Below are 20,143 nucleotides of genomic sequence, written 5' to 3'. Positions count from 1 at the left end.
TTGTAGATAGGAGCTTGAAAATTCTACAGTAGAGTTCTCTGATCCTCTGAATGTGATGGTGTGTAACTTTTGACGGGTAAGACTAAACTTGATGAAACTTATACATTTAAAATCAGCATTAAAATGCGATTCTTTTGACGTAGCTATTGGTATCAAAATTCCGTTTTTTAGAGTTTTGGTTACTATTGAGCCGGTTGGCTCCTTACTGCAGCTCGTTACCACGAACTGTTTGATTTTTTTATCCGATTCTAGCTTTAGGAGTTATGGGCTATTTCATTTTTTAATATGGGGCGTAATCGTCTTACAAGGTTACTAGCTAGCACGGATCATTCAAGTATTACATAAACTATTTAAAATTATGTCCTTCAAAGCTTGCATTGTGCAGTGGATAGCGTGTTGGTATTCTACTCCGAAGGTCGCAGATTCAATTCCTACCAAAGAGAATTTTTACACATTTGTCAAGTTAAAGTCTAAAAAAAGCTTGTATTAATAACTACTTGACTAACACCCTTTATGATGAACTACATCGATCCTTTATGTAATTTTTGTTTACTAGACTTCAGCAATATCCTGCAAAACTTACGTAGTCCCCATTTATAATGAACTACATCGATCCATTATATAAAATTCTACTCCAAACGTCGCAAGTTCAATTCCTGTCACAGATAATTTTCACACATGTATCTAGTACTTTTGTTTGGAGCACAGGGACTCTTTGGAACAGGCAGAGTCACCTGAATTTGAGTCAAAACCTACTACAGTGCTATAGAAAAATGCAGTTTTTTCATAAAAAGTTCATCATATTTTAAAAATATTTTTTTAACTAAAAATGACACTAGATGTGGCAATTCCCTTTAAAATGAGTCACGAAACGACTCTCTACGATGTTCCAGTGCCAAGCTAGCTGCGGCGAAAAAGAAAAAAAAAGGCCGTTTATGCAGCATATCGTTGTTGCAGCCACTTTTCTTGATTTTCAAGCCAGTGTATCTCCTTTGTTGTTCAAGCCAAGGGACGGTAAGTTTCCTATCTAGGGGTTTTAGATACGGTGGTTCAGATAGTGTACTTCGTTTTTTTTTTATCTGATTCTATTATTAGGAGTTATGGGCTATTTCATTTTTTTAATATGGGGCGGGATCGTCACTTACAAGGCTGCTAGCTACCACTGCAACCCAGATAGATGATAGACAGTAGGTACAGAGCCTTGTCAGTAGTAACAGAAATTTTTGAAAACAGAAATGGGAGAATAAAACATATATAAAACAAATTCGATCCCTATGCTGATTCCAAATCTGCGAAAGTTCACAAGTTCAGCTTTTCATCGAAAATCATTACCATAGAACATCTTCATATAAAAAAGGGAGAATCCTGCGCCACCCTCGCCCCCAAAAAGCTCAATTTTGACGAAAGTAGCACCATCAAATTAGCCCTATTCGAAAACCTTCGATCAACATTAAAACCTATGAAGGATGGCAATTCTCTTCATGGATAAGACGATTTATTTTCGTTTTAAGTTTTTATCATCAAAATTTATTTTTATTTGAAAAACAGATTTTTATTAATTAGCGTCCTTAATAAATAAAGAGAATAGAATTTTTAGAGACCGCCGTGTACAAAGGCATTTACTCAGAAGTTGTGAAAATGCGGTAACTTTTAGTGAGATTGTTTTGGTACATAATTACTGGTTCTGAGCCCGAAGTATTTCAAGTCAGTTCTGTACATTCTATGCAACATGAGTACACAAAAGTAAATAAGATTAGAAAGGAATACAAATGACTTTAAAGGAAATTACTCCAGTCAATTAAATATAATTATCACACGAAAAGCACTTGCCTACAGGCATAAACGTCACGTTTCTATTTAATTTCATGACAAATTTAATTATATCAGGAAAAACAGAAAAAAAAGCTTAATTTCCAGCAAAACGAAATAAACGATGAACATGATCGATTAATTTCGCAGAATCAAACTGTCAAAAATACTGTGATAAAAGCCCCCTTGGCCATCTGCTCATAAGGTAATTGCAATTACTATCCTCAGAAATTCAGAAAATCCCAAATTTATGGCCTCGACAAGCCCCTCGTCCACCTTCTAAATGATAGCAGATTATGACACAAAAATCCAATTTCTCTGGAGATGATTTGAAGTAGATAATATAAGACAAAGAAGGGACAGGAAAATAGCTAAATAAGCAGGAACAATAAAACAAGAAGATTGAGGACTGTCAAGAACACTCTTTATCAGAATGTAAATCACAAAAGAAGACTAGGACTGCTGGCATTTTTTCAAATACCTTCTCTGTAGAAAAAAAAAAGAATTGGAAAAAGTGTCATCACACATAAAAAAGAAAAAAATAGATCATAATTAGATGATTTTGCATATTATGCTGAAAAAACATAATACAAAAAAACACACACACATTTACACACTTACACATATATATATATATGTATATATATATATATATATATATATATATATATATATATATATATATATATATATATATATAATATATATATATATATATATATATATATATATATATATATATATATATATATATATATATATATATATATATATATATATATATATATATATATATATATACTAGCTATTGGGGAGGCGCTTCGCGCCACCCCGACATCTAGTTGATGGGGCGCTTCGCGCCCCCCCAAGCCCCCCCGCGTGCGTAAGTCGTTACGCGCCATATTAGTTACGCGCCATTATAGTTGTGTCCCTGTGTCCCACCTGTGAATAGAGATAGATATAAATATATGTTTTTAACTACGTAAAACATGCGAATATACAACATTCTTCGCTGTCCCATTGTCTGTGCATATAAATAGATTGTCAGGTTTACTGAATCTTGAACATGCAACATATAATTGTCCATGGGAAAAACAATCCGTATTCAGATGTATACCTCATTATTCTAATGATGTGTCCCTGTGTCCCGGTCGTCATTTATATTCCCTGTGTCCCGGTCATCATTTGTGTCCCGGTGTCCCAGTTTGTAATTTCTCTTTGAGTGTCCCGGTCGTCATTTATATTCCCTGTGTCCCGGTGTCCCGGTCGTCATTTGTGTCCCGGTGTCCCGGTCTGTAATTTCTATTCGAACAATCCCTGTGTCCCGGTCGTCATTTATATATCCCGCCTGTGCCCCCGGCGTCCCCGTTGTAGTTGTATCCCTCTGTCCCGGTCGTCATTTATATTCCCTGTGTCCCGGTCGTGATTTGTGTCCGGGTGTCCCAGTCTGTAATTTCTCTTTGAGGTTCCCGGTCGTCACTTATATTCCCTCTGTCTCGGTCGTCATTTGTGTCCCGGTCTGTAATTTCTCTTTGAGCGTTTTTTCTTTTTAGTTTTTTTTTTAGTTTTTTACCTTTTTTCTTTTTTCAGTTTTCTTTTTCTTCTTTATTTTTCAGCGTCACTATGAAGTACATATCGACGAACCTTTGTTTTTTTAGCTTAAATCTGGTAGGCATTGATGACCTTATCCAAGTCAAAATCCCAAACCCAATCATCATCGCTATCATTTTCAGTTTTGATATGTTTTGACTCTCGCTGTCCAGGTGGATTTTCATCTAACAGCGCGGTTTTGTGTTCTTTCGCCGCAAGCCTGTTTTCTTGCTGTTCTTGTGATTCCTAGGAACGCTTTCTTTTCTTACTTTCTCTATCAGCAGCAAGTTTTTTGGCATAAGACGTCACCGTCAAAGCAAAAATGACGACAACTAAGTTCATGACGTCAGTCAACACAGAAACATGACGTCACCTGATCCACAGACAGACAGACAACTTATTTTTATATATATAGATATATATATATATATAGTTGGTGGGGCGCTTCGCGCCCCCCCCCCCCAAGCCCCCCCGCGCGCGTAAGTCGTTACGCGCCATATTAGTTACGCGCCATTGTAGTTGTGTCCCTATTTCCCACCTGTGAATATAGATAGATATATTATATATATGTTTTTAACTACGTAAAACTTGCGAATATACAACATTCTTTGCTGTCCCATTGTCTGTGCATATATATAGATTGTCAGGTTTACCGACTCTTGAACATGCAACATATAATGGTCCATGGGAAAACAATCCGTATTCAGATCTATACCTCATGATTCTAATGATTGCCCTTGAGCTTTGTTGATGGTGATTGCTAATCGACCATTCCCTGTCCCGGTGTCCCGGTCGTCATTTATATCCCCCGTGCCCCCCGGCGTCCCCGTTGTAGTTGTGTCCCTGTGTCCCGGTGTCCCTGTGTCCCGGTCGTCATTTGTATCCCGGTGTCTCGGTCTGTATATACATTCGTTTTTTAGTTTTGTTTTTCTCCTTTATTTTTTTCCTTTTTATTTTTTTTCTTTTTTAGTTTATTTAGATTTTTAGATTTTTTAGTTTTTTTATTAGTTTTTAGTTTTTTTTCTTTTTAGTTTTTTTGTAGTTTTTACCTTCTTTTTAGTTTTTTTAGTTTTTTTTTTTACTTATGTCCTGGTCGTCATTTATACTCCCTGTGTCCCGGTGCTTTGTTGATTGCTAATCGAACATTCCTTTTGTCCCGGTCGCTTTCTCTTTGAGTGTCGTCATTTATTTTTTTCTTTTTTAGTTCTTACCTTTTTTAGTTTTTTTTAGTTTTTTAGATGAAAATTTTTTTTTATTTTTTTTTTCTTTTTTCTTTTTAGTTTTTTATTGGTTTTTACCTTTTTTTTTAGCTTTTTTAGTTTTTTTTCGTTTTTTCTTTTTACTTTTTTTTTTAGTTTTTATCTTTTTTATTTTTTTTTTATTTTTATTCTTAATTTTATTAGTTTTCTTTTTCTCTTCTATTTTTCAGTTTTTTCCTTTTTTTTAGTTTTTTTTTAGTTTTTAGTTTTGACCTTTTTTTAGGTTTTTTAGTTTTTTTCTTTTTAGTTTTTTTTTAAGTTTTTATCTTTTTAGTTTTTTTATTTTTATTTATATTTTATTAGTTTTCTTTTTCTCCTTTATTTTTCAGTTTTTTTCCTTTTTTAGTTTTTTTTTTCTTTTTAGTTCTTTTAGTTTTTACCTTTTTTAGTTTTTTTTAGTTTTTTAGATGAAAATTTTTTTAGATTTATTCCTTTTTTTCTTTTCAGTTTTTTATTGGTTTTTACCTTTTTTTTAGCTTTTTTAGTTTTTATCTTTTTTATTTTTTTTTATTTTTATTCTTAATTTTTTTTTATTAGTTTTTAGTTTTTTTTTGTAGTTTTTGCCTTTTTTAGTTTTTTCAGTTTTTTTTTAGTTCTTAGATTTACTTAATTTTATTAGTTTTCTTTTTCTCTTCTATTTTTCAGTTTCACCTGATCACCTGATCCACAGATCCACAGATCCACAGACAACTTATTTTTATATAGATAGATATATATATATATATATATATATATATATATATATATATATATATATATATATATATATATATATGTATGAAAATAGCGACGAAGACAACACTGCCTTTCCATAACAAACAAATACATATTCCAATTCCATAACAAACACACATAACATAACAAACATACAATTCCATAACAAACAAACAAATAAATAAAATTTATTTTATTAGTCTAGGTAAAAAACATGCTAATATTTTCTCTCTCGTTCTCGTATTGTGCTGAAGACAAAGGGCCAAAATATTCACAGAACTTATTTCCACTGTCTTGAAAAGATTTTCTCTATTGTTTCTACTTTGTATTTGTTTGTTATATATATATATATATATATATATATATATATATATCTTCTATATATATAAAAATAAGTTGTCTGTCTGTCTGTGGATGGATGGATGGATGTGTCAGGTGACGTCACCTGAAAAAACTGGATTAGGTGACGTCAAAACTGAAAAAACTAAAAAAAGGCAAAAACTACAAAAAAAAACTAAAAACTAATAAAAAAAATAAAAAAGCTAAAAAACTAAAAAAACTATAAAGGTAAAAACCAATAAAAAACTAAAAAAAAACTGAAAAAACTAAAAAAAGGCAAAAACTACAAAAAAAAACTAAAAACTAATAAAAAAAGTAAAAAAGCTAAAAAACTAAAAAAACTAAAAAAACTAAAAAAAGGTAAAAAACTAAAAAAAATAAAAAATAAAAAAAAACTAAAAAAAAGGAAAAAACTGAAAAATAAGCTAAAATAAAGGTAAAAACCAATAAAAAACTAAAAAAAAAAGGAAAAAACTAATAAATGACGACACTCAAAGAGAAAGCGACCAGGACAAAAGGAATGTTCGATTAGCAATCAACAAAGCACCGGGACACAGGGAGTATAAATGACGACCAGGACATAAGTAAAAAAAAAAAAACTATCTATATATATAAAAATAAGTTGTCTGTGGATCTGTGGATCGTGGATCAGGTGACGTCACCTGAAAAAACTGGATCAGGTGACGTCAAAACTGAAAAAACTAAAAAAAGGCAAAAACTACAAAAAAAACTAAAAACTAATAAAAAAAATAAAAAAGCTAAAAAACTAAAAAAACTAAAAAAAGGCAAAAACTACAAAAAAAACTAAAAACTAATAAAAAAGCTAAAAAACTAAAAAAACTAAAAAAAAGGCAAAAACTACAAAAAAACTAAAAACTAATAAAAAAAATAAAAAAGCTAAAAAACTAAAAAAACTAAAAAAACTAAAAAAAGGTAAAAAACTAAAAAAACTAAAAACTAAAAAAAAACTAAAAAAGGTAAAAACTAAAAGAACTAAAAAAGAAAAAAATAAATGACGACACTCAAAGAGAAAGCGACCAGGACAAAAGGAATGTTCGATTAGCAATCAACAAAGCACCGGGACACAGGGAGTATAAATGACGACCAGGACACAAGTAAAAAAAAAAATTAACAAAACTAAAAAGAAGGTAAAAACTACAAAAAAACTAAAAAGAAAAAAAAACTAAAAACTAATAAAAAAACTAAAAAATCTAAAAATCTAAATAAACTAAAAAAGAAAAAAAAAGGAAAAAATAAAGGAGAAAAACAAAACTAAAAAACGAATGTATATACAGACCGGTACACCGGGATACAAATGACGACCGGGACACAGGGAATATAAATAACGACCGGGACACAGGGACACAACTACAACGGGGACACCGGGGGAAACAGGGGGATATAAATGACGACCGGGACAAAAAAACTAAAAAGAAATAAAAACTAAAAACTAATAAAAAAAACTAAAAAATCTAAAAATCTAAATAAGCTAAAAAAGAAAAAAAAAGGAAAAAAATAAAGGAGAAAAACAAAACTAAAAAACGAATGTATATACAGACCGGGACACCGGGATACAAATGATGACCGGGACCCGGGACACAGGGAATATAAATGACGACCGGGACACAGGGACACAACTACAACGGGGACACCGGGGGAAACAGGGGGATGTAAATGACGACCGGGACACCGGGACAGGGAATGGTCGATTAGCAATCACCATCAACAAAGCTCAAGGGCAATCATTAGAATCATGAGGTATAGATCTGAATACAGATTGTTTTCCCATGGACCATTATATGTTGCATGTTCAAGAGTCGGTAAACCTGACAATCTATTTATATGCAAAGACAATGGGACAGCAAAGAATGTTGTATATTCGCAAGTTTTACGTAGTTAAAACCATATATATATATATATATATCTATATTCACAGGTGGGACATAGGGACACAACTACAATGGCGCGTAACTATTATGGCGCGTAACGACTTACGCGCGCGGGGGGGCTTGGGGGGGGCGCGAAGCGCCCCCACCAACTAGGTGTTGGGGTGGCGCGAAGCGCCACCCCAACAGCTAGTATATATATATATATATATATATATATATATACATATATATATATATATATATAGAGAGAGAGAGAGAGAGAGGGGGAGGGATAGGGAGAGAGAGAGAGGGAGGGAGAGGGAGAGAGGGAGAGATTATTATATATTCTATATGTCTATTGGTTCTACACAACTCACAAAAATTCCAATAAGGAATAAGTTCGATCGACCCCACCAAGTTTGTGTTAAAAAAGGGAACCTTACAGTTTTTAAATAGAAATCATATAATATAGCAGGCAAATCATGTTGTTTAAAAATTATGTAGCTTCCCTTCAAAAATTGAAAGATGAAAAGAAAAAATATGCAACAGATTTTGTCCTTAGTCTCAATCGTGGTTTTATGAACAATTTACATTAACAGTAATTTTAAATTTCTATACCTATTTTCTATTGGAATGATTTTGAAATCAAAATAAGTTTCATGATTGAATATTCAGATAGAATAGAGCAATCCCTTTAAGTCCGAATAAGGACTTAAAGAAGGAAATTTAACTTATTTATTCTTTGATTATTTCTAATTAATGCTTCTATTATATTATACTTTATTGTTCGACCCCATAGTCTTGGTACATACTGAAAGAAAGGTTTAAATAGCTAGGTATTGTTCTACGGATGGAGTATCATAAGCTGCGAAAATGGTGCGTATTTGCCCACCCCCCTTCCAAATATTTATCCCCGTCTAGATTTGAAAAATATATTTTTTGATATTCTCATTGAAAAATGCCCTTTTTGGGTATTTTTGTTGAAAAAATAAAAAAAAATTACCACCCTTACATTTTGTCCCCCACCCTACATTTTTATGAACTGATATCACTCCAAACAATGTGACACTGATGTCACTGCAAACATTGTGATAGCTTTTACTGTGATAGATTATAATGCCATTGTGTATAAGCATCATTAAACGTGTTGCTATCACGAGAAAAAAGACAATGGATAAACAAATCTTTCAAAGTGTCATTTTTTCCTCCTTGACTGTGTAGGGGTGTTGATAATGTAGCATGCAACCGTCAAATTTGCGTGGACTTAAATAAAAATGAAAGCTGTGCGTGTCTACTTCCTACGGAAAGTCACGGTAAGAAAATTACTCCTTCTAGCATCCATACGAGAAAGGAGAGGCATAAAACAATAGGCTGTTAATTTTTGATAAATTGAAACCACTATTTTTATTTTCCCTCTGTTTAAATGTTTATTTTAAAATAAGGTTCACATATCTGGTAGTTTTTTCTTAGTTTGGAGCGTATTTTGGTTATCATTTTAATATAAACTTAACACCCTATTTCCCCTGGCACTGGATAGCAATGATCGATGGGAAGTGGGCCAAATAGCAGATCTTAGAGTAAAAATGGCCAAAATATATTCCCAGCTACTATTCTTATGAATATGGATTCATCTCGTTAAAAGCTGGCAGTGAGGCAATTAAGCATATGACAAAAGCCTATCTTCTGATTGATTCCCTTTCATTGAAGAGAAAAGAGCTTTTCCACGATAGTACCGGATCGCTACACTGTTGTTTCTCATTAAAGTCAAGTGGCGATATTCTAGGCTTGTTGAATTCTAAGAATAAAACAAAAGTAATTCTAAGCGTAAACCAACTAAACAGTGAGTTTTTTCTCATGATATATTTTTTCTGCTCTTTCTCAATTGCTAGGTGAAAAATTATACAGCTGTGGTAGGGAAACGTAGCCTACTCGTAGAATAACAAGTATTTGAGAGAGGCTAAACGATATGTGGAGCAACCAAGTGGATTGCTAAAAAAACCTAGCGGAATTTTAGATAAAGTGGTGATAGGACGAATAAAGATATGTGGCGCCGCAACAAAACTAAGCTTCACTCATACTGCGTACAATAGGGGCTGAGCAGGCTTCGAGATTCCTTTGAATCACAACAACCTACGAACGGTAAGTAAAATTAGGAAATTAGGATGTATAATATTTTGAATGCTCACTTTGATATTTTGTCCTTGATAAAGAAAAAGATGGACAATTTGTAATTCTAAACTATCCCCATTCAAAACAAAAATTTCTTTTCTTCTAAGTTATTTCTATTATTAGATGGTTGCATGTCCATTTTTTACTAGCTTTTAACTAGCTTTTAGACAATGCAATAGCATTATCAGTACTATATAAGAAGTATTCTTTGTTACTACTTTCTCGTGCTGCCAAAAATAGAAAAGATGAATTTTTTTTGTCAGGAATATAGAGAGAGTGATCTTAACTTGAACATTGTTTACGGTATAAAAGAGAAACCCTCCGTAAAAATGGAAAGCCCCGTATATAATTACCCCCTCCCCCTCCTTCATTTGCAGAGAATTCCGCTAAAGTTTGATTGGTGGTTCATTGAGAAAATGATCAACGTCCATAACAACGAAAAGCACTGTGTACCTACCGTTTGTTTTTAGTGAAAATAAATAAACAAATATATAGATGGTGTGAATCTATATATAGATGAAAATTTTAGCTTAGAAAGCCAAGATCTACACCTACAGCGTAAAGAGAAATTCAAGATACAATCTTCATCAAGACCACACCTCTTTTGTGGATAGAAAATTATCCAAATGATCTTGGGGTATTTAGTTTGATAGATAAAGTTAAATTTGCCAATTTCATATATTTAGAATCAACATGAAAAGCAACCTTTTGGATCTATATATTGTAATCAAAATTGTATTCATTATGGAATTCTTCAACTGACAAAGGTTGCTCTTTACTTGTAGTTGTTTATAAAATAGTAGAAATCATCACTTTACTCTGGCAAAATCATTTCTTTTTTTGAAAGGTCATTGTCACTTAATAAATTTCGTTCGACAGAGTCCTTTTCTTTTATCCACCGATAGCCTGTTCAATATAATTGACCCTAGAGTAAAAAATAACAAAAAATGTTCTCTGATAAGGTTAACTTGAAGGTTTAGTTTTCGTCCGGATCACCCTCAATATTTTTTAATGAAGGCAAGCACCGGCAAGCACCAGATCCAGGGGGTGGGGGCCTGGGTCCCCAAGCTTTTTTTGTCCCCTTTTTCCTTGTTTTTTCTTTTTTGTCACTCTTTTTTAGAATAAAGTTGTCAATTTGGTCAATTATTGGTACCTTTGTCGCATTGGCCACCCTCCCCAACATTTTGCTCTAGCTCCGCTCCTGAAGGCAAGTCTACTCTTATTCAAAATTTATACAACCATTCTTATGCTTTCGACAGATTACTTTAAACTAAAAGTAACCTAAAGTTTAAACTTCTTTGTTTTTTTAGGGAGATCGTTTCTATCCTTTTTTTTTTAAATCATACAAACATCCTCATGCAAATTACTTCTGACGAATTCCTTTAAATTTAAAGCACGTTTAAACGGATACTTTTAAATTTGCAAATTCAGGATTCTTGTGAAAATCAGATTCTTTAACTGCAAATATTGTCATCAAATCTAATTTTTTGGATTTTCAGTTGCCATAAACTATTTAAAAGAAAATCTAGGAAAGCTCTTTTTGAGGCTTTTGGCACCCCTTCCTGCACAAAAATACTCACTGATCTTCTCCAAATAAGTGATGAACAACTATGCAGTACTGCATAGCTGTTGACATTATAAACGGTTGACTCTATAAACGGTCCATGGCAACCGTTCAATACCTCTGGACCGCACACATATAAAATAAGGGACAAATATACTGTCGCGGGGCAATAAGGCCTTACACCGAGCACGGGAGTAGGAAATCACTCTTTTTTGTTACTTGAAAAAAGTGTTACTTGAAATAAAATTTATTTTCGAATGAGCCTACTTCCAAACACTGTGATCCCTGATTTGATATGATCACTGCTATAAAAGGAAATAACAAGCAACAAACAAACAGAACAAGAACACAATAAACAATAGAGACGTATCCGTGACAATGCCTTCTCGGGGAGAATATAACTTTCCTATCTTTGTATATATATAACTTGTATCTACACCTCCCATTTTGGGGGTGTTTTCCCCATTTTCTAAAATATTTAAACGTTCTTATGCTGATAAATTTTGACAGAAAACCTTAAAAATTACTGAATCTTTACGTAATTGGAATCAGGAGGAGAATCTAGATCTTTTTGATGGATATATTGTTGTTAAACTTCCGTTAAAAGGAGATCAGGTTTTTAGTTTCTGATTTATGACATTAGTGTTAGATTCTTAATTACTGTTTATTGCCGTGAGTTAGTCTGTAAATATTTTACTAGTTTTTTCGAGGCTAACCACTTGTGTCTTAAACAATATTCAACAAAATCCAAGAAAAACTTGCCTAGACTGAGTATAACTTCCCCACAGAAATTAGTTAGGAAGAAAAATGAAAGAAAAACACTTTATTGATCCCCAAGGATTTACAAATTTCCTTTTACAAGCCCATTAAATCCCCAAATAGGATTAGTTGCCATACCAAATGTTCCCATTTCTAAGATCGGACCTTATGTGAAGTTCTTAAAGGCAAAGCTTATCACGTATCAAATCTCAGGAAAAAATATGTTTCCATTTATATTCCAAGGGGCTGAAAGAAGCCTAATCATCTCCTTTGGACAGTTAATCATTCGAATTTGAAAAAAAGCTATCCAGGATCATTCCAAACTACGCACGTGCCAAAGTGGACAGACAGGAAACTCTCAGAATATTAGCATTATTATATTCGTAATGTACAGAGATTCAATGATCCCGGACTGGACACTCGAAAAAGATTTAAACATCGAGGCTTCAGGGATACCCTATTTTTTTCCACGCATCTGTTCAATTACAGAGTATTTTGGAGGGCTACCTGAGGAATAGCTATAAAACGGTGAGAGTGATATGAGAAGTTTGCTCCACTAGATTCCCAGAACAAATTTAGTTTAGTATTACAATATTATATCTTTTATTATATCTTAAATTGAGGGTTTTGAAACAGAATAAAAGAGTTTTGACACTTGATGCTGAAATTAGAATTAAGAAGTAAAAATTAGTCCGGCTATCAAATTACCGACAAATTTAGGTGTTCACCATCCAAAGCGTTAGCCATGGGAGTGTCAAAAGTATTACAAACAACCAGGCTATAAGTTGAAATCATTAAATCTAAGTTTGAGTGCAAATTTCAGTTTCAGTTCTACACTGGCCTTCCGTGCTATTTCAATCTCTTCACACCGCTAACGAAAATATTTATTAATAAAATTGTACATATTAGACCTGGCTATTTTGCCACGAGAAAGTTTCTTATACAACAAGTGCGGAGTTAAAAAGAATTTGCTTTGCTGCGTAGATGTAGATTAATGTGAAAATCTGAAGCTGTAGTTTAAGATTTTCATGCACCACAGCGTCGAAATTGGCCGCAAAAAATATAGTAACCAAACAGACGCACCATGGACTAAGATCGTCCTTTCAAGAAAAAAAGAAACATAAAAGGCTTTCCAGCCTTTTGTAACCTGCTGTGCTTGATCAACCGTAAGTCCACTTCTAAAAACAGGGTCCTTAACTAGCTTGACTTCTTTAATTAAATATAATCTGTTATCCATTAAACAGAGTATTTATTTTAGTAGCCACTAGAATCAAATTACTTAAAAACTAATTTATTCCAGATAAAACCAGCACTTAACCAATAAAAATAGATACATGAGAAAATATAATTTATTGGTGTTATCAATCCCAACCTACTATAGCTTGGATTTAACAATATGTTTTCACCCTTGCTCATACAGAGACGCAAACATACATAAAACACAAAGGAAATATTTTCTACCAAAAGAAAAATCATAGAAAATATATATTACTGTAAAAAAAAAATTTGAACTCAAACCCCCGAACCCAACAAGAAATGCAGGCAAGAGGACTCACATTGCACGTTCAGCTTGATTCCAGTTTCCAATTTCTTTTCTAGGAGTGCTTCGTGCTCGGAGACACAGCGAAGGATGCGATTATGCTGATCTCGTCTAATTTTGAATTCAAGTGTGGAAGTTGCAATCCAAGATTTGGAAGTTCCCTCCATAGTTGAGTTCATCTGGTAGGCATTATGAGATATTTCTTCGTCACCTAAGAAACAAAAGATGAAAAGTTTCTATCTTTATATCTTTCAAAATTCTAATTAAACTAGGAAATTCTATCCAATAACATTCCCTTTTAGAAACTTGGAAACAGGTGAAATCTGCATTTGAAAGAATAAAAGCACTCGGTGTCTACGGTAACCTAAAATAATTAAATCATGACGTTATTTAAAATCTGAGCTCTTTAGTCAAGTTTGTAGATCAAAAAGAATTATTTCGGAGTAATAGATGATTTGGATTTTCGAAAAAGATACACAAGAATCTGCAAGGGTCTAGAGCAAACTGTTAGAGCCAATCTATATTTCACATTTTCCCAAAAAATGAAATGGTTCAAAGCCAATTTTGCTTGAAATGGTAACTTTTTCAGTTTGATAGAATGGAACAAAAATAACTAAAGACGCCGCTCTTTCCGCAACATTGTTGAAAATGGAAATAGTGGGTATATAGATGGATCTACCCTATGTACGATTTCAGACTTGGAACGGCCAAACGGAGATTAATAGTGAATTTGAGAGAAAATGTCAATATGAGAAAAAGTGAATTTCTCAATAAATGTTTCCGACACTTTAAGCTTGATCATTAACCTTACATTTGGTTTAAAATATGATTCCTGGTTTCGTATGTTTAAGAGGAAAAAACAAACAGTAGTCTTTGTTAAGTAATGACAAGAAAAAGTTAAATAACATGCAGGCACGCACACACTGATAAATTGGGGCCAGTTACCCCCCCCCCTCTAAAAAATATTTAAAGATTATATGATCTCGTTTCACTTCGCTATATTTTTCATAAAATTCAGTCGTTTTTTTTGGGTTTAATCGAACCTGATCCCCCTCAGCTTTTCCAATTAATTTATTATGTTAGTCCCTGGTACCATAAACAATTCTTCATAATAAACAAATATAGATCACTTTTAAATAATTACTCCGATAAGTCTGTTAGTAAATGTTTGATGGCTAAGGATTGGAACAAAAGATAAATACAATAAAACAATTCAAATAAGAACATACCAATAAACCAACGTAAGTTTGGAACTGGATTTGCACCCGCACTTACACACTGGACCATTGCATTGGTGTCGGACTGAACCGTGATATTTCCAGGTCGCTCAACATGAGAACCATTATAAACAATAGAGACCATTTGTGGTGGAACTAGAATAAGAAAAAAAATATTCATTTGCTGCTAAAATCAACATTCATTGCATAAAAAGCTACCTGTGGCTAATACGTCTACACTAGATTCTCCTCTGGAGCATTTAAAATCACAGCTTTACTTTTACTGCTTTCCAACAAAATTACCAATTTCTTCAATATGTTCTTGTTATCTTGTTCCACTCCCTTCCACGGCCTTCTTCTTTTTGGTTCGGCCTTATTTGTATTGGCAAAAGGCATATTCCTCGCAGTCCTTCATCCGTAAGACTTGTCCTTGCCATATTAATCTTTCACCTCCCTTACTAATAATACTGCCTAGACAAGCAATTGATTAAGGTGTATTTTTACCCTAATGTATTTGGTTTTGCGTAATCTTTTGTCGTTATTATGGATTTTGTTCGGACATTCACTAAAAAAGATTACTATGGTTTTTTGATGCGAGTTTTATTTTCTATTTAAAATTTTTAATCACTTTAGGTTATTTTCTTGTATGTTTTAGCTATACAGAACTAGTTTTTCCTTTGTCTTTCTTTGTTCCCACTAATAAAAGCTTCCGGATATATATATATATATATATATATATATATATATATATATATATATATATATATATATATATATATATATATATATGTCGTAAATGTAGTTTTATTCACTATAACATCGTTCATTTCATTTCATTTGTAACTACCAAGGTAAACATTCCTTACAGATTGACCTGCATAACAAGTGGTCCATTCTACTTTACAAAGGAGAAATTATCAGAATTTGGTAAGAGAGTGAAAACTTGGCTTTTCAGTTTTTCATAGGAACAGTTTTTGTCAAAAAGATATTAAACAGGAAAATCTGTCAAAATGACAGTCTCCGGGGCAGTGATATTGCTACAGCTGAGTATCAAGCAGTGGTAGTTCTTGCCTTTCCTATACTCTTAGCAAAATATTCAGGTCACACTGAGGCAAAATTTCTCTTTATTAACAAAATTTAAACACAAAATATTACAAAAGAAAATCATTTAAATTGATTAAATTCAGTCTACTTACTTTTTTTCAAGGAATAGAGATGAAGATATGAGAAAAACGAAAATTTCGAATTCAATTAGATTATACATACTGCCAACTGCGTGCTCTGATTTATTTTAATAAAATAAATTTCGAAAACTACAAAATGATTGCGATCGTTACATCAGTTATTTGACATTGTGGGTCTCTTAGGTTTCTGACCCTGGGACAAGTGCCCTCTCTGGCCCCTCTATAACCGCCTCTAGTATCAAGTCCATAAATTATTTTTGGCCGTCTTCGAGCTAAGCCTCTAAAATGCAAATCTGCAAGTTCAGCTAACTGCGAACATAAGCCCAACTTAACGAATCTTTCTTACTTTCTAAGCCATGATGGAATGAAACATGGTCACAGCGATACCATTTGTGAGCATTTTTTTACTATGGTAAACCAAATGGGCTAGTCTCAGTACAGTATCTGCAGAATTCATTAGTTTTTAAGGTGGCGTGTTTCTTAAGCTATGGCGTCTTTTATCTTATAATAGGATATAAAAATAATATAAAAAATTAAGATAGGTCAAACACAAAGTGAAAAGACTATATTTGCATTGTTGTGCTTAGCACAAGCGACGCACTTCAATATCCACTTTGCGTCTAATTAGTATTTCAAATTAGCAAACAATGCTTTTTTTGGTTAGTATAAATTTAATTTGGTATTATTTCGAGCGACATCTTGTTTTTTTTTGGGAGGGGGGACAGAAAATCCATCTAATGTTAAGGATTACATTTTAGGCTATCATAGACGAGAGAGCCTTGTGAGCCATTTTTTTTATTATTTTAGAATGTCATTCCAGGGTAGTTTTGTTTAGCAAGGCATTACAATGATGAAACCTGGAATAGGCTTTAATTAAAAATATTTGAAGATAACAAGATTTCCTGTTGTCTAAGGAAAAGAAGATTAAAGAATTTTACTCTTCGTGTTCCCAATGGTTTCTATACTTTGTTTGAAGTCAGCATGTCCTTTGAAGTATTTTCTTTCTTTGAAAGCTAAAATTCCCTTTCTTGCTATGAACTAGACATCAAATGTGATTCTTTTCGCGTAAACTTCTAGATACTCGGCCATTAGAATGTTGAAAATCTTCTAAAAAATCGTTACAGCTTTTTCCTACGAACTCAAAAACTTCATTTCTCAAGGACAGTGTCTCATCTGCACTACTGTTCTAACTATTCCTTGAATTAAAAAAAAAAATATTCATTCCAATTTGTGTAATTATATCCCCAATTATTTGGTATTTAACCTAGGGGAAAGGATTTTCTTAGAAAAAGAAACAGCTCGATGAATGAACCGAATACATTGGAGACCGTGCAGCCCCTTTAGATACTCGGATTTGACTAATTCTTCTGTTGTCCATGCAGCTAAAACTCCACTATTTTTTGGTGCAAATTCACCAAACTAGTCTTTTCCCTTTTCTGCTATGCAAACAAGCGAAAAGATAGAGAATTAAGCAGGCGTTCAAACAAAAAGAAGCGTGACAGACAAAATGACAATTTTGAAAAATTATCCCCGTAACATAATATATAATTGATGCTAGCTGCATGACTGATAAAATGTCCAATTTCAATCTAATTCAAACATTGGTAAATACCATAGACGTATTATTCTATAGTAGAACAACAGACAGAATAGGTCTTTAAGGGTTTCATGCGCTTTTTCTTCCTTGCCTCCAGCAAAAATTTCCCAAGGATTGGTTCTATTATTTTACGTTTCCTGGGAGAATCCTTTCTTTTTGCCAGCTGCATAGTGAATCTTTGCCTGTTTGCATGTTGCAATAATCTTTTTTGTATAGCATGCTATCTATTAAGGTAATAATGTTTGAAAAATAAAATAAGCCAATAAAAACGTTTCAAAAAATGCACAATTCTTAGCTTTAATCTATAAGGTTGAGTAATAGAAGTTTCAAGTTAAATACCTATTACGACGGTTTGGAGTTGGGTTATTCGGAGTTCACTTTTTATATTTTTTAAAAATTTCAGCGTTAGCGTCCTTGATTGACGCTTTGATTTGTAAATTTCGAATGATATTCCGAAGAATAAGGGATAATACCAAAAAGGAAAAATTAAAACATTTTGGGAATAGAAAGTATTTCTAAAGTCAGTTTGACTAATTCCACATTAAGATATGTTTAATCTCGACTCTCCATCAGATTAAAAATGCTGAAATCTTATTTGTACACGAAAAGTCAAAATCAGCAATGTACAGTCTTTTCCAATTTGGTTTGATTGTTTTGTGGACTTAATCAATTTGGTTTCTGAATGATTCACTTGTAACTATAAAAGGTAATTTAATCAAGCTCCATTCAAAATCATTTAGATTCTACTTAGAAACAAGAAATCGTCAGCGCCATCTAGGGAATGGTTTCAATCAATCTCCCGTTTCTGTCAAGAATTATAGTTGTTTTTTTTTAAATGCAATTTCACAGCTCATGCACAATAGCCTTCTGATTCACAAACAAAGAAGGTATTTGTTTTATATCGCTTTTTTATTTTTATCTATAAATTCATCTCTAGACCAAAAATTAATAATAAAGCAGTGTAGCCAGTGATGAATCCGAGAAAATGGTGAACTAATAGGAGTTAATGCGCGAGGAGTTAACGATCTGGAATATGATGAGTTGAAAACTAATTTTCCGCAGGAAACCCAACTAGTAAGCTCCTCAGAAGAGGCAAGTTAGAGACAAAACAAAAATAATAAAAGTTCGTCTTGTCTCTTAGACATTCTAATGGAAATGTGTTTAATGAAGAGAAGAGAAATAAAAAAAAGTAAGGCAGCTCAATGAATCTGTTAGTCAATTATTTATAGTCTAAACAGAACACAGGGAAGATTTGAAAAAAGAGGAACATTCAATTTGTCTCTTTTAAGACCCTAGTCCAAAATCGAGAGTGAAAAAATAGACTTATATCATGGGAGTTGTATCTTAGATCCTTCTTTTTATTTAAGTTTTTTGAGACTTATCAAATTCACTGCCTGCAGTCTGCCGAGATCAAGAAAGCACAAATCTGTCTTGTGAACAACTGACGAAATAATTATGTTAAAGTTGTAAAACTTGGATACTAAAGTCATCTAGTGATCTTTAACCTACTACTAGATGCCGGTAAAAAGAAAAGCAAACAGACAAACAAAAAGATTCTACACAGATCAGAAACGAATGAAAAAAAAAAAAATACATTCAGCAATTAGATTAGCATTGTCGTGCTTGATCTTCCAATGTTTTCATTAGGTTTTGTTGTCTAAACAATTACGAATAAACGAAAAACCAAACGAACAATTTTCATTCAACTGTTAATAAAATTTTTACCAACAATTGTGCATCACCTTGTTAGAGCGTGTAAGGAAAAAAACAGACCGGACAATTTAAATTCAGCTGTTAATTTTAATCTTTACCCACAAATGTGCATTTGAAGAATATTGTAAATCGAAACTGATTGACATTTAAAATGGCTCTTCAGAGCATTTAAAGGGTGTCGGTAGTCTTGATCTCCCATAGTTCTAGCTCGAGCTACACCATAAGCACAGTATCAAGCTATCAGAAGTGTGTCTGGAACGTGTATATTTCTATATGGGATCACACGCAATTTATTGTCCTGACTTTAATCAAAATATCAGTTTTTTATTCTTTATAGTTTTTCTTTTCTTTTTAATCGACTAGCAATTAGTATGAATATATTAAAACTAACCTATACCTAAATGAATGCTCAAATCAGAGGTAAAAATGAACAGAAACCACCAGAGATAAAATTGAGGCTATTTGTACTTTACTTGTACTTTACTTGATTATTTGTAATTTACTGAAAACAAAAATAATTTTACTTTTGAAGGCTTATAATTTTCTCTTTGTGTGGTTTGGTGACAAAAATCAAACAAGTTCACTAATATCATAGGGAATAGCTTACCACGAACCACTAGCTGAGCAGGCTCAGAAGTGAGAGAGTCAAGAACGTCAATAGCAGAATTTGTTACTTGACATTCCCAGAGGCCGTCATCAAAATCCAACTTAGCGTTCGAAATCCTTAGACTACAGTCACCAGAATCACGGTCTGCTGCCCATTCGTATTTTCCAGCATACATTCCAATGGGCTGAAAGGAAAAGACGAAGTTTAAAATCAC

At 32.9% G+C, this 20,143-nt stretch overlaps 1 protein-coding gene across 3 annotated transcripts in view; it reads right to left on the bottom strand.

Annotated features, from left to right (window-relative positions):
• The window catches only part of LOC136027241 (kin of IRRE-like protein 2), a 202,852-nt gene that overhangs the window by 61,332 nt on the left and 121,377 nt on the right, over positions 1-20,143 (bottom strand). For all 3 annotated transcript variants that reach the window (XM_065704307.1, XM_065704305.1, XM_065704306.1), the window contains 3 exons: positions 19,930-20,113; positions 14,841-14,984; positions 13,628-13,822 (listed from right to left, as the gene is read on the bottom strand). In XM_065704307.1, the coding sequence (XP_065560379.1) occupies positions 13,628-13,822; positions 14,841-14,984; positions 19,930-20,104 (514 nt within the window). In that variant the 5' untranslated portion in view covers positions 20,105-20,113. The remainder of the gene's footprint in view (positions 1-13,627; positions 13,823-14,840; positions 14,985-19,929; positions 20,114-20,143) is intronic.

Source organism: Artemia franciscana, chromosome 5, assembly GCF_032884065.1.
Source record: "Artemia franciscana chromosome 5, ASM3288406v1, whole genome shotgun sequence".
Lineage (NCBI taxonomy): Eukaryota > Metazoa > Arthropoda > Branchiopoda > Anostraca > Artemiidae > Artemia > Artemia franciscana.
Note: the sequence above shows the minus strand (reverse complement) of the source record. Positions and strands in the feature narration are given on the sequence as shown.